At 42.0% G+C, this 11,640-nt stretch overlaps 1 protein-coding gene across 1 annotated transcript; it reads left to right on the top strand.

The window, feature by feature from the left end:
• The first annotated feature begins 2,343 nt into the window (after positions 1-2,343).
• LOC131242338 (small ribosomal subunit protein eS6-like) lies at positions 2,344-10,164 on the top strand. The gene is made up of 6 exons (XM_058240925.1): positions 2,344-2,495; positions 2,604-2,668; positions 7,017-7,074; positions 7,159-7,267; positions 8,097-8,369; positions 9,645-10,164. Exons 1-6 carry the CDS (start codon positions 2,490-2,492, stop codon positions 9,881-9,883), a joined length of 750 nt encoding a protein of 249 aa, XP_058096908.1. The 5' UTR covers positions 2,344-2,489; the 3' UTR covers positions 9,884-10,164.
• Positions 10,165-11,640: the final 1,476 nt, after the last annotated feature.

Genomic DNA, 11,640 nt, shown 5'->3' with positions numbered 1-11,640 from the left:
CTCACATTACAGCTGTAGTTATAGAACAGTATTAAACAATTATACTTATAAAGAAAATACATTCAACATAATCAAAGAGCTAAGTGGCAAAGTATATTCTTAACACACTGAATGATGTGATGAGGTCGATCACTATCTTCCTCAAAACTACTCCAAATCCACATACATTCCCTATACTCCTCTAGAGATTCCTCAATTCCATGAGGTATGAAAATATAAATAATTTTTATTAATTTGAAATAAATTAAATGATTATAAAAAACAAAATTACTATCCTTTAAATAAAGAGCTCAAACTTAGGATGGAATTTTAGAATCAAACTCCAGCTAAAACTCCTAGAAAAGGTAACTTCATGATTCTTACTAGACTTCATCGTTTTTGCCAAAAATAGTAATGGTCCAATTTGCCTAACCATGTTATTCTCATAATTTCTATACGACTGGTTTATGATTATGAAGGTGTTGATCACTTTGCTTTCAATCAAGCCTTCTCCAACCCATCTTTGCCATGAAAGCATCCGTGACCCGCTCTACATCAATTCTTAAGTTGGTATAAAGGGATATGATCATTGGTCAATTCAATTTGATTAAGAAAATACTAGAATACACATAGTTGAATGATCCTAACCATCCAAAATGGCAGCAATCAAATGAATGGTTGCAGTTAAAATGATAAAGGTCTAGATTAATACGTGAAGATTATTTGATTAGTGTTGAGGCAATCAATGTTCAAAATGGACTCTAAAATTAGAAGCACACTTTTAATATGGATGCCAAGCTGATCCACAACATTAGTCCATGTAATTACCAAGATATTCTCACACGTGCAATGCACGTGCATTTCACTAGTAACTCCCGAAAGCATAACAGTTACATTCAACTTACATCGTGCAGTCCTGATGACTGGCCCGGTTTAAGAGGCCTGCTCGATCTAAGCTCGATGGCCTTTACGCGTGTGCCACGCCGGCACGTACGGGCGCTTGTGTTTTTAGTGCGAGGAAGACGCGCAGCTGCAGACGGCGTTTATGAGTTGAGACCCCTTCCCCTGCAAACTTAAGCTAGAATGCGATGGCAGGGGCCATACTGATGTGCGCGTGACATCCAATCTGTTCATCATGCATCATCGCTTACTTTCTCCGTGGCCTCTGAAAATCAGGCCGATCCAAAACTAACGTGGGCTACACCATGTAAACTCATGCCTAAAATCTGTAAAATCACTTGGTGTGGTCCACCTGAGTTTTGGAATGGTTTAATTTTTTATTTTCCATTCATCCCAGTGCAGAGCATCCTGCGTGTAGATTAGATGGAGTATAAAAAACATGGTGGGCCTCACAAATAATCCGGAAGGTTTTTTTTGTGGGCATCACCGTCCCAATGGTCTCCTGTGGTGTGACCCACCTGACCACTGGATTGGTCTTAGACTACTGTTGGAAGGTGAAACCTGAAGGGCCGAATATGATTGACGAATTGGATGTCATTAAAGCATCACGATGGGCCCCAAACATCGAGTTGTAGTTCAGCTTTGGATTCGGAAGCGGATTGGAAATTGGTCGAGGTAGGGGCTCTGTGGACCCCACCGTGATGTATGGATTTTATCCACGCCGTTCATCCATTTTTATAGATCATTTTAGGGCATCAGCTCAAAAATGAGGTAAATCAAAGGTTCAATTGGACCACATCATAGGAAGCAGCGGTAATAACAAAACCTTATTAGGGCCCACCGGATGAAGTGAAAAAACAATGTCAGCTTTATCCAAGACTTCTGTGGCCCCAAGAAATCTTTAATGGTGGCCGCTCAATTCCCATTGGTGGGTCCACCTCATCCTTGATTTGCCTCATTTTCAGGGGGGACTCGTAGTGAAGTATTTTCCTTAAATCCAGACTATCCAACCATTTTGACAGCTCATCGTAGGGGAAATCTGAAAAATGAAGCTGACCCAAATCTTAGGTGGACCATACCACAGGAAACAGTCATGATTGAATCCCCACCATTAAAAACTTCCAGGATTCAGCCGGCATGTTTATTTGCCATCCAACCTGTTCATGAGATTACAAAGATCTAGATGAAGAGACCACACAAATATCATATTCATCCAAAGCTTTTTTGGCCCACAATGGTCGATTACCACTGTTTCCTGTACTGTGGTCCATTTGAGATCTAGTTCTGCTTTATATTTTTGCCCCGAAGTGAGCTTTCAATACGGATGGACGGTGTGGATGTAGTCAAATTCATCACGGTGGGCCCTACAGTAGGGTCCCACCCAGGATCCGGGGATCGACCGAAGCCGCGCCTTGCAGTCTATAAAATAATATGGAAAAATGGATGAACGGCGTGGATAAAACCCCTGCCTCTACCGATTCCGTACAGTGGATCCACCTTGTCTTTAAAAGCGGAATGAGCCAAAGCAAAACCCTAGGCCAGAGAGATCTTTCTCCTATTTCGCTCTTCTTCTCTTTGGCCGGACCGGGAAAAAGGAGACTCGATCTACAATGAAGGTATGCTCCGAAACCCTAAACCTAACCCTAAATCCAATCTCTCACAATTTCATCATCTATGTTTTTTTTTTTCTCCTTCACAATCTCATAATATCTGTTTTATTGCAGTTCAACATCGCAAATCCCACAACGGGATGCCAGAAGAAGCTTGAAATCGACGACGATCAAAAACTGTCAGTGTCTCTCTCTCTCTATCTCTCCTCTTTTATTTCTCCATTGAAAGAACAAAAAGCGGTTTTTCCATGATCCACATCGGTACTGCTGCGCAATCTCCGCCTTCGATTTTCAGATTTAGGGCTTCACAGATCTTGTTATATTGTAGTTTGAACCTCAGCGCCAAAGAGTATTGGTTTTTTTCGGATTGTTGCAAATATACTCTACTAGAGACGCTAGTGGAATCTGCACCACATGACAATTATACTCTCGTCACTGGAGTTTATTTCACCCGAGTGTGGGGCCCACCGTTATGTGTAAATGGTATCCTACCTGTCCGTCAGAGTCCCTCCACTGTTAACATCGGATGCCAAAAAACATCGGGCTAATCCAATTATTTAATGGGCCACAACCACCAAAAAACCTCCAAATGTATGTGATGGGTTCCCTGATGGTTGGATCATCCTGATTTTTGGGGTTTTCCGTTTTCATGGTGAAGTAACCGCACTAAACAGGTTCGATGGAATACATGCACCGTGGTAGGCCCACTCATCTACAACTAGTTACCGATGAGATAGGGGCAAAATGGTCAATTCTCAAAGATAACAGTGTGCGCTAATATGCAGCAAATTTGTAAACTAGAGGGGAGGTGTTTACAATTATCCCTTTCTAAGATAAAAACAGTGATCAGACAGTTGTACTTTTTACCAATGGCTAAGCATCGCTTTCCATCCTGTAAGTTGTCAGCTGTTTTGGTATGACTGCAGGCCTGACCCTGTTTCCAGCCTGCTATACGTGGGCCTGAGCCCAAGCTTGAATAAACCTGATAAGCTGAAGTCAGTGCCCATGCTTGCTGAGATATAGAAAGGGGATGGTTGGGGTTTGTGTTAGTATAGTTTACAGTCGGCTTGGTGTTTTGAAATGCCAAAATCTTCCCTTTCGACGTTTATATCAAGATCAGTGTTTTTAATAGCGGTTGCGTGTTGCGTAGCGTTCAACCCACCGTAGCGTGTAGCGAAATAGCGTTGCTTGTAGCGTAAGCTACACAATACTTCTATTTATATATATATGATAAATATTAAATAGTAAGAAAAAAGCAAAATATATAAATGCACATCCACCCCTTCACGTACCTCAATGGGCCCCACGTGGGCCACACTAGAGAAAATAATGCACATCCCACCCCTTCACGCACCTCAGTGGGGCCCACGTGGGCCACACCATAGAAAATAATGCACATCCCTCCCCTTCACGCACCTTAGTGGGGCCCATGTGGGCCATACCATAGAAAAAAGTATAAAGAATAAAAAACCGACAGTAACCGACATTTTAAAAGGAAAAAACTGAAAGTACCAAGTTATTTTCATTGTACATCGAAAAAATTCAAAAAAAAAACTGAAAATACCAAGTTATTTTCATTGTACATCGAAAAATTTAAAAAAAAGAAGAAATGAACGTACCTATTTTTGTCTCAAGATGAGATTGAATCAGTGAAAACTGCAAATGTTGAAGCTCCACAGTGATCGGTTTGCGTCTGGAAGCAGTTTTTTCAACTCAAGATTGAATAGTGGGGAGAGGAGCAACGTCAGCAGTGTCGGTTTGCGCCTGGCAGCAGATTTTTGACCTCAACATTGAAGGGTAGGGAGAGGAGCAACGTCGGTAGCATCGGTTTGGGCCCATAAGAAGATTTTTGATCTCTAGATGGAAGGGTGGGGAGAGGAGCTGCGTCGGTTTAAGTCTGGAAGCCCTTTCGAATAGGTTTTTTTTTTTTTTTTTTTAAAAAGAAACTTTAGTTGTGGCTTGTAGTGTGAGTTCACCACTGTTTCATGCTGTGGAAAAAAAAAAAAAACACTAGACAGGTAGCCACGCTACCTGCGCTACACGCTACATATCCGTAGTGTATGCTACGACCCCAAACGCTATTTGCTACGCTACGTAGTGATTTTGCTACGCTACGGACGCTACTGAAAACACTGATTAAGATACTGTATGAATAGTGTAGACAGTGTTCTTTTAGGGGGTGTTTGGATTTTAAGTTACTTAAGATAAGCTACTTATACCATAAGTAGCTTATCTTTATTTCTACTTATAAAGTTAAAGTGATTAAGTACGTTTAAGTAAAAAAGTTACTTATAATAGATCTTAAACCAAACTTACTTATCTCAAATAAATTACTTATCTACTGCTGTAAGTTGAAAAAGTAACTTATTTGGTGGTATCCAAACGGGCCCTTAGTAAAATGATAGCAATATACAGGCCCGGGTCTTGGCCAACGCTTGTAAGAGGCCAGAAGGCCCCAGCTTGGGCCAGAGCTCAGCCCAACTAGTAATCAGGCTTAAATTTCAGGCCTGAGCCCAGTCTGCAGGCTTTTGATAGTTGAGCCTAGATGCATCTCTTTACAAGCTAGGCCTGGAAGCCAACCCGCTGGCCTGGCCTGTTGACGACCCTACTTTTCACTTGAGAGGTATCAGTAATGGGAAAATTATACAGTAGAATCTGTAGAATTAGAATACGGCAGAGTCCTCTAATCGTTCTTAAGGCTAAGCATAAGAGGTTTTGAAATGCATGATTGATTTGGAAACCCTCCCTTAGTGAGTGAGCCGACTATGGAATCTGCGTCCTTGGACATAGGCCTGAAATATTTGGAGTTACAGCACTAAGAGCCCTGATTCCATTTTGATGTAGGACAATTAACCACTTGCTCTAAAAGCTCAAACCATTTTGCTGTAGGACAATTAACCACTTTCTCTAAAAGCTTGAATAGATAGAGCATGGCGAATCAATCCCTTTATCATAGCCCAGGCCCCACATTCCATGGATTAGGACCTCGGCCGAATCCCCTCGTCGGTCCCACTTCACATAGGTTCCGCTTTACACGAGCCACCCGCCTCACACGAGCCACCTGCCCCACTCAGGCCGTCCACCTCAAGTCTGCCCCTACATCCCACCTACTTGAGCCCAGTGTGAAAATGCCCTTGCATTAATTAGCCTCGGTGAGGAGTCTCGAATACGAGATCTCCCGCTCTGATACCAATTTGATTCAAGACAATTAACTACTTGCATTAAAAGCTCAAAATAATAGAGCATGATGAATGAATCCCTTTATCTCATAGCACATGCCCCACATTCGATGCGTTAGGATCTCGGCCGAACCCCCCTCGTGGGCCTCACTTTCACATTGGATCTACTTTACACGAGCCACCCGCCTCACATGGGCTGTCCACCCCGAGTGTGCCCTTGCATCCCACAGACCACCCCATTTGGGCCTGTTGTGAAAATGTCCCTTCATTACATTTTCAATGAATATGTGCTTCCATCTGACCAATCCTAGGCCAGCAACCCAGGTACATTTTAGTTGCCTTTAATTATTAGGGGACTTCCAAAGGAGTAGTAGTGATGGTATTTATAACAGTAATGGTGGATGTAACAACCACCGTTGTTACCACTATGATAGGGACCGTAATTCCCCCCCCCCCCCCCCCCCCGCGCGAAAAATCTAGTTCGGCCCCACCACAGACCGTTGTGTTACAGGTCAACTTTTCCATTACGCATAACAGTTGCCACAGTTATGGTTACGTAACGGCTACCTAACTGTTTTGGAATATCTTGGTAGAAATGGATAACCCCTGTTTAACAGCTCACAACTTTGCATGATTAGATTAACTGATCCTCATCAGACCCAAAAAGCTGAGAATTCAAGGCACCTCTCTAATTGTCCTCCAATAGAACTTGCATGCTTAGTTAGCAAACTCTGTATTTTTGAAAAAGAAAACTTGTCTAATTGGTTAAACATTTTGAACTCCATATCTTTCATAACATTGGCAAAAAAAAAAAAAATGACCTTTTTAGGCCTAACTGAATTAAACACTTTTTTTTTTCCCAATGAAAAAGTGTTTTGTTTAATAAAAATTTTGATGGCAATTTAAAAGTAGAATTAGTGGTCGAGGTTCATTGATAGAACTTTAGTGGAAGGTGAATTTTTTTAGTGGAGAAGGACCCTTTATTTAGGGGTGAATTGAAAATTAAGGATTTGAGAGAAGCAACAAATGATATTACTCACCATTCGATTCCCCATGTACATTATTACTCATGCATATAGAAATCTATACATTTTGTTGAATTTTCTATTTTAATCTTATTTATATATAAGATATTCATGATTTGTGTTCATATAAGATATTCATTCACGATTTATTTTATTTATTTATCGGGCAGTTGAAGCCTTGGGTATCTTTTGGGGTCTTCTTCCAACACGCAATTACTCACTGTTTCGCACAGCTTTGTTGCCTGATAGTCATTTCCTTTTCAATATTCAACTTATGAACTATACTTTTATGGATGAGTGTCCTGATATTTTTTATCATGCAGTCGGGCATTTTTTGACAAAAGGATTTCACAGGAGGTCAATGGGGATGCTCTGGGTGAGGTATATGATATTTTGTCGCCATTTGACACTGATTTCAATCTGCAGCGGGGCGCCTTTGCTAAAAGATTTTGAACTATTCTGCAGGAGTTCAAAGGCTATGTTTTCAAAATCATGGGTGGATGTGATAAACAAGGATTCCCAATGAAGCAGGGAGTACTGACTCCTGGCCGTGTCCGTCTGTTGCTGCATAGAGGTGAATGGATCTTTCTATTTTATTAGGGAAATTTTCTGTAATTACCTTTACATTACTCAATTGAGGAAGATGTGTACAGCTTTCAAAGCGGTGCCTTTACATCTTACCGGCGGCATTTGCCGTCTGTTAGAAGGGCCATATTTGGTTGATTCAAAAGAAAAGACGGGTCTCTTCAATTCTGTCAGAAATAGGGCAAGTTCAACTTCGTAATTGGTTTTGGTTATCTACATTACACATAATGAGGGGAGAATCCAGTTTGACGGGGGCAAGATTTTTAATGTAATTTATTTTTAAGTGGCTTAATATGCTTTCAAAGGGTATGAGAAGGGTTTTAAATCAAAACTGTGTATTTAGGTAATTTACAAGCATGCACCTTGCCTGGGACACACTACAACTTTTTATACCCGGAAGAGCTTTCACACTCTAGCAGAGTATGGTAGTTAATTTGCAGCACTAAGAGATTGTACAAACTCAAAACACGTTACAAACTGTGGGTGGCAATTTTGATAGGTAACAAACTGAAATTTTGATTTCCTGACATTGCTGATTGGTGGATATTTAATGTACAGTGAAAATGAAAACTGTCAATAGTCCAAATTTAGCATATTGATCGGGGCTTAGTTAAATAATTTCCATTTTGTATAGTGATCTATCATCTATCTGAAGTCAATTAGACTACTCCAGCATCAACTATCAACCTTCAAAACCGCAGGAGTATCATATCTAGAATTTCCCGTCTTCTCTCCATGTGCATTGCACATACCACTTTCCCTAATATGCATGACTGACAGGAAGATACTGTTTCATATTTCTTGTGCTATTTTGTCAGGTACTCCTTGCTTCCGTGGATATGGCAGGCGCAATGGAGAGCGCAGGAGGAAGTCTGTTCGTGGATGCATCGTCAGCCCTGACCTTTCTGTTCTGAACCTGGTTATTGTGAAGAAGGGTGAAAATGATCTTCCTGGATTGACTGACACTGAGAAACCTAGGATGAGAGGTCCAAAGAGGGCATCAAAGATCCGGAAACTCTTCAATCTCTCCAAGCAGGATGACGTCACCAAGTATGTCAACACATATCGCCGGACCTTCACGACCAAATCAGGTGGGTTGAAGCGAGGCATCTCTCTCTCTCTCACACACACACACTAGGGTTGGGTGGGGGGTGCAGTGATGGGCTCTCTCGTTAATGTGACACCTGTCATATTGGCGAACCTTCACCACCATATCAGGTGGGTTGAAGCAAGGCTGCTCTCTCTCTCTCTCACACACATGCACACTAGGGTTGGCTGGGGATGAGGGCCCAAAGAAGGTGCAATGATGGCTCTCTCGTTAATCTGACACCTGTCTTATGTGAGGATACTCTTAATCCATTCATATTAGATTCTGAGCACCTTATCCTTTCCCCCCTTTTAAAAAGAGAGAGAGAGAGAGAGAGAGAGAGAGAGAGAGAGAGAGAGAACAGGTGGGTTGTTTATCTGCCTAATGTGAAAAGATTGGTTAGTTGCCTACAAATCCATAGCTTTACAGAAGCCATTCATATGCTTATTAACTAAAAAGATTGCTTTTATGAATATTCAGCCAAGCCTGCAATGCACCCATCCACACAGCTCTACATGTGCCCATCTGATATCATTGCATCCTACATAATCTGACTTCTTATTTTTTACACACATCAGCCATGACCTGGCCTGAAATCCGGGCAGGAAAACTAAACTGTGAGCCACAAGTTGAATGGAGTCAGCTTTCCATTGCTTTTGCATGCAACCCATGATGGCCTGATTTGAGCACCAGTCATCCTCACCTGTGGGGCCCAGCCATTCATATGCTTATTAACTAAAAATATTGCTTTATGAATATTCAGCCAAGTGCACGATGCACCTGTCCACACACAACTCTACAGGCACCCATCTGACATCATTATCGGGCATCACATGGATTAACTGCAAATGCAAATATTAGCCTGATCCAAAACTTCTGTAGCCTCATGAAGCCCCACTGTTTCCTGTGCCAAGTCCCACTTGAGTGATCAAATTCATTTTTTGGCTCATGTCCTAACATGAGCTGGGAAAACTGAGTGGATTTCTCATAGACATAACAGTGGGTCCCACATAGCTTCCACTTGCATGAACTTTCTGTGGGCTGGACCACATCCAATTGGTGTTCAGTCATGTATGTTGTGGGACCCACCTGATGCACGGCTTCAATGAATGTTCCACAGGCATCTGCTGCTTGTGGGCCTACCAAAGTTCTCTCTGTGAATGATGGGTAACTCAAAAGTTTCGTAGGAAAATGGAATTCTGATTTAGAAGGAAAGGGATGGTAGTAGCTGGTAAGTATAGTTGTTTTATGACTGTTGCGGCATTCTTGTTTTTGACAGGGAAGAAGTGCAGTAAAGCTCCTAAGATACAGAGGCTAGTCACTCCCCTAACGCTGCAAAGGAAGAGAGCAAGGATTGCAGAGAAGAAGAAGAGGATTGTAAAGGCCAAGTCAGAGGCAGCTGAGTATCAGAAGCTCCTTGCAACCAGGCTGAAGGAGCAGCGAGACAAGAGGAGTGAGAGCTTGGCAAAGAAGAGATCCAGGCTCTCTGCTGCTTCCAAGCCATCCATTGCAGCGTGAGCTTTTGGTCTCACTGTGATTCTGGAGTCCTGATCGAATGCGGCCCCAATGTTTCAAACTTCTGGTAGTCTACTATCATTTTTTGTTTGAAGGTTATTTTTTTAGAGCTTTTTCTTTTCCAACGGGAACATGCATGGATCCATTTGAGGATCCATGTCCATATGCTTTTGGATTAGGATGTTTGGTTGGCTATTGTTGAGCTTTTCTTTTCTTTTCCTTTTTTCTTGTAGTTTTGAGACTAGCTTTTCTTTTAATCCAATTTTAACAATTATAAGCCTCAATTGTTTTCAACTGAATAGTGAATATGAGTTTTGGTAGTCACACCCTGACAGGACCCCTCCGCATGCACGTCCACGGCACATGCATCTACACCGTGATGTCTTTGTGAAAATCCAGCCCATTCATCAATTATGGATCTCGTGTTAGGATGTGAGCCCATAACCTTGGCATTAGTAAAACTCAAGTGGGCCAAAAGCAACAATAGTAGTGAGATCAGTATGTTGAACGAAGAAACCACTCCCCCCGTTCTCTCTCGGCATGTAGCCCACCCTAACCTCTCCACTCTCCACAAGGGTCACTTGCCACATCCCTTTGAGGTTTCTACAGTGGTTTCACGGTCAGATGATTTTTACAAGGGTTCCACCAGTCATCGACTATTTTTGATAGACTCCCATCTGTTTACTTCTGGTAAATATATAATGCAATCTTTTAGATGTCTCACAGGCAGTGGAATTTTATGTAGATATTTGTATTAATTGGTCTTTTAACTAATTTAGTGCATTTTCAGTCATGGAAACATTGTGTACGCCCCCTATTATATAGAACCACTCTAGCCTGACTGTGGGCCCCACCATAATGTATGTGTTTTATCTGAGCTATCCATCTATTTTTCAGATCTGTGTGATCACAGCACAGGAAACAGTGTGGGCGAACGCTGACTGTTGAAAACATTTGTGGCATATTTGTGTTAGCAACTCATCCAGGTCTGTGTGACCTTGTCAATAGGTTGGGTTGCAAATAAACATTACAGTGAGCCCTTGGTAGTTTTTATGGTGGGCGTTTAATCAACACCGTTTTCCTGTTTTGTGGTCCACCAGACATTTGGATTTGCCTCATTTTTGGGCTCATGCTCTAAAATGAGCTGGCAAAGTGGATGGCCGGTGTGGATAAAACACATGCATCATGGTGAAGCCTACAGAGTTTTGACACCAGCTAGATGGCTGGTGTTGGGAACCCTAGCAAAACCCGGTCCAGGCTGACCAGGCATAGTCATTCAATTAATTGATCACCGTGTCAGGAAGAACGTGCTTGAGATCCATTCTGTCCATCCAATGCGCTGCTATGTTCACTTGATTTCGAAAATTGCGTCTGTCTAAAACTCACGGGGCCCACTGGTTTTAGGGCTGGGTACCTGGACCTAAGGGCGTCCTAGGTAGCTGACTCAATTTTGATGTGTCCGGTTCCCATTTATCTGACTGTTAAGAAATTAGCTTGGTTTAGGTCATCTTTTAGACCTCAGTTCCGTGTACCTGACGGAACTGACCTGAACCATTTTTACATCACTGGGTCCGGGGGCGTAACGGTGATACGGGGGCGTAACGGCCCGTAACGGCGCAAAAAATATTTTTTTGCCAAAAAAATATAAAAAAATATGGATTAAATCCAGAATATTCTAAGCATTCCAAATATGCATTCATTTATAAATTGGAACATGTTTATGGTAGTGTAACGGTCCACTCTCTGGTGAGAAGTTGTAT

Source organism: Magnolia sinica, chromosome 4 (genome assembly GCF_029962835.1).
Source record: "Magnolia sinica isolate HGM2019 chromosome 4, MsV1, whole genome shotgun sequence".
NCBI lineage: Eukaryota > Viridiplantae > Streptophyta > Magnoliopsida > Magnoliales > Magnoliaceae > Magnolia > Magnolia sinica.
The sequence above is the reverse complement of the archived record's forward strand: the minus strand, read 5'-3'. Positions and strand labels throughout refer to the sequence as shown.

Excerpts from the sequence above, each read along its gene's own strand:
- LOC131242338 (XM_058240925.1), top strand. Across the intron at positions 2,669-7,016 it reads ATCGACGACGATCAAAAACT|TCGGGCATTTTTTGACAAAA; the intron begins GTCAGTGTCTCT and ends TTTATCATGCAG. Across the intron at positions 8,370-9,644 it reads GACCTTCACGACCAAATCAG|GGAAGAAGTGCAGTAAAGCT; the intron begins GTGGGTTGAAGC and ends TGTTTTTGACAG.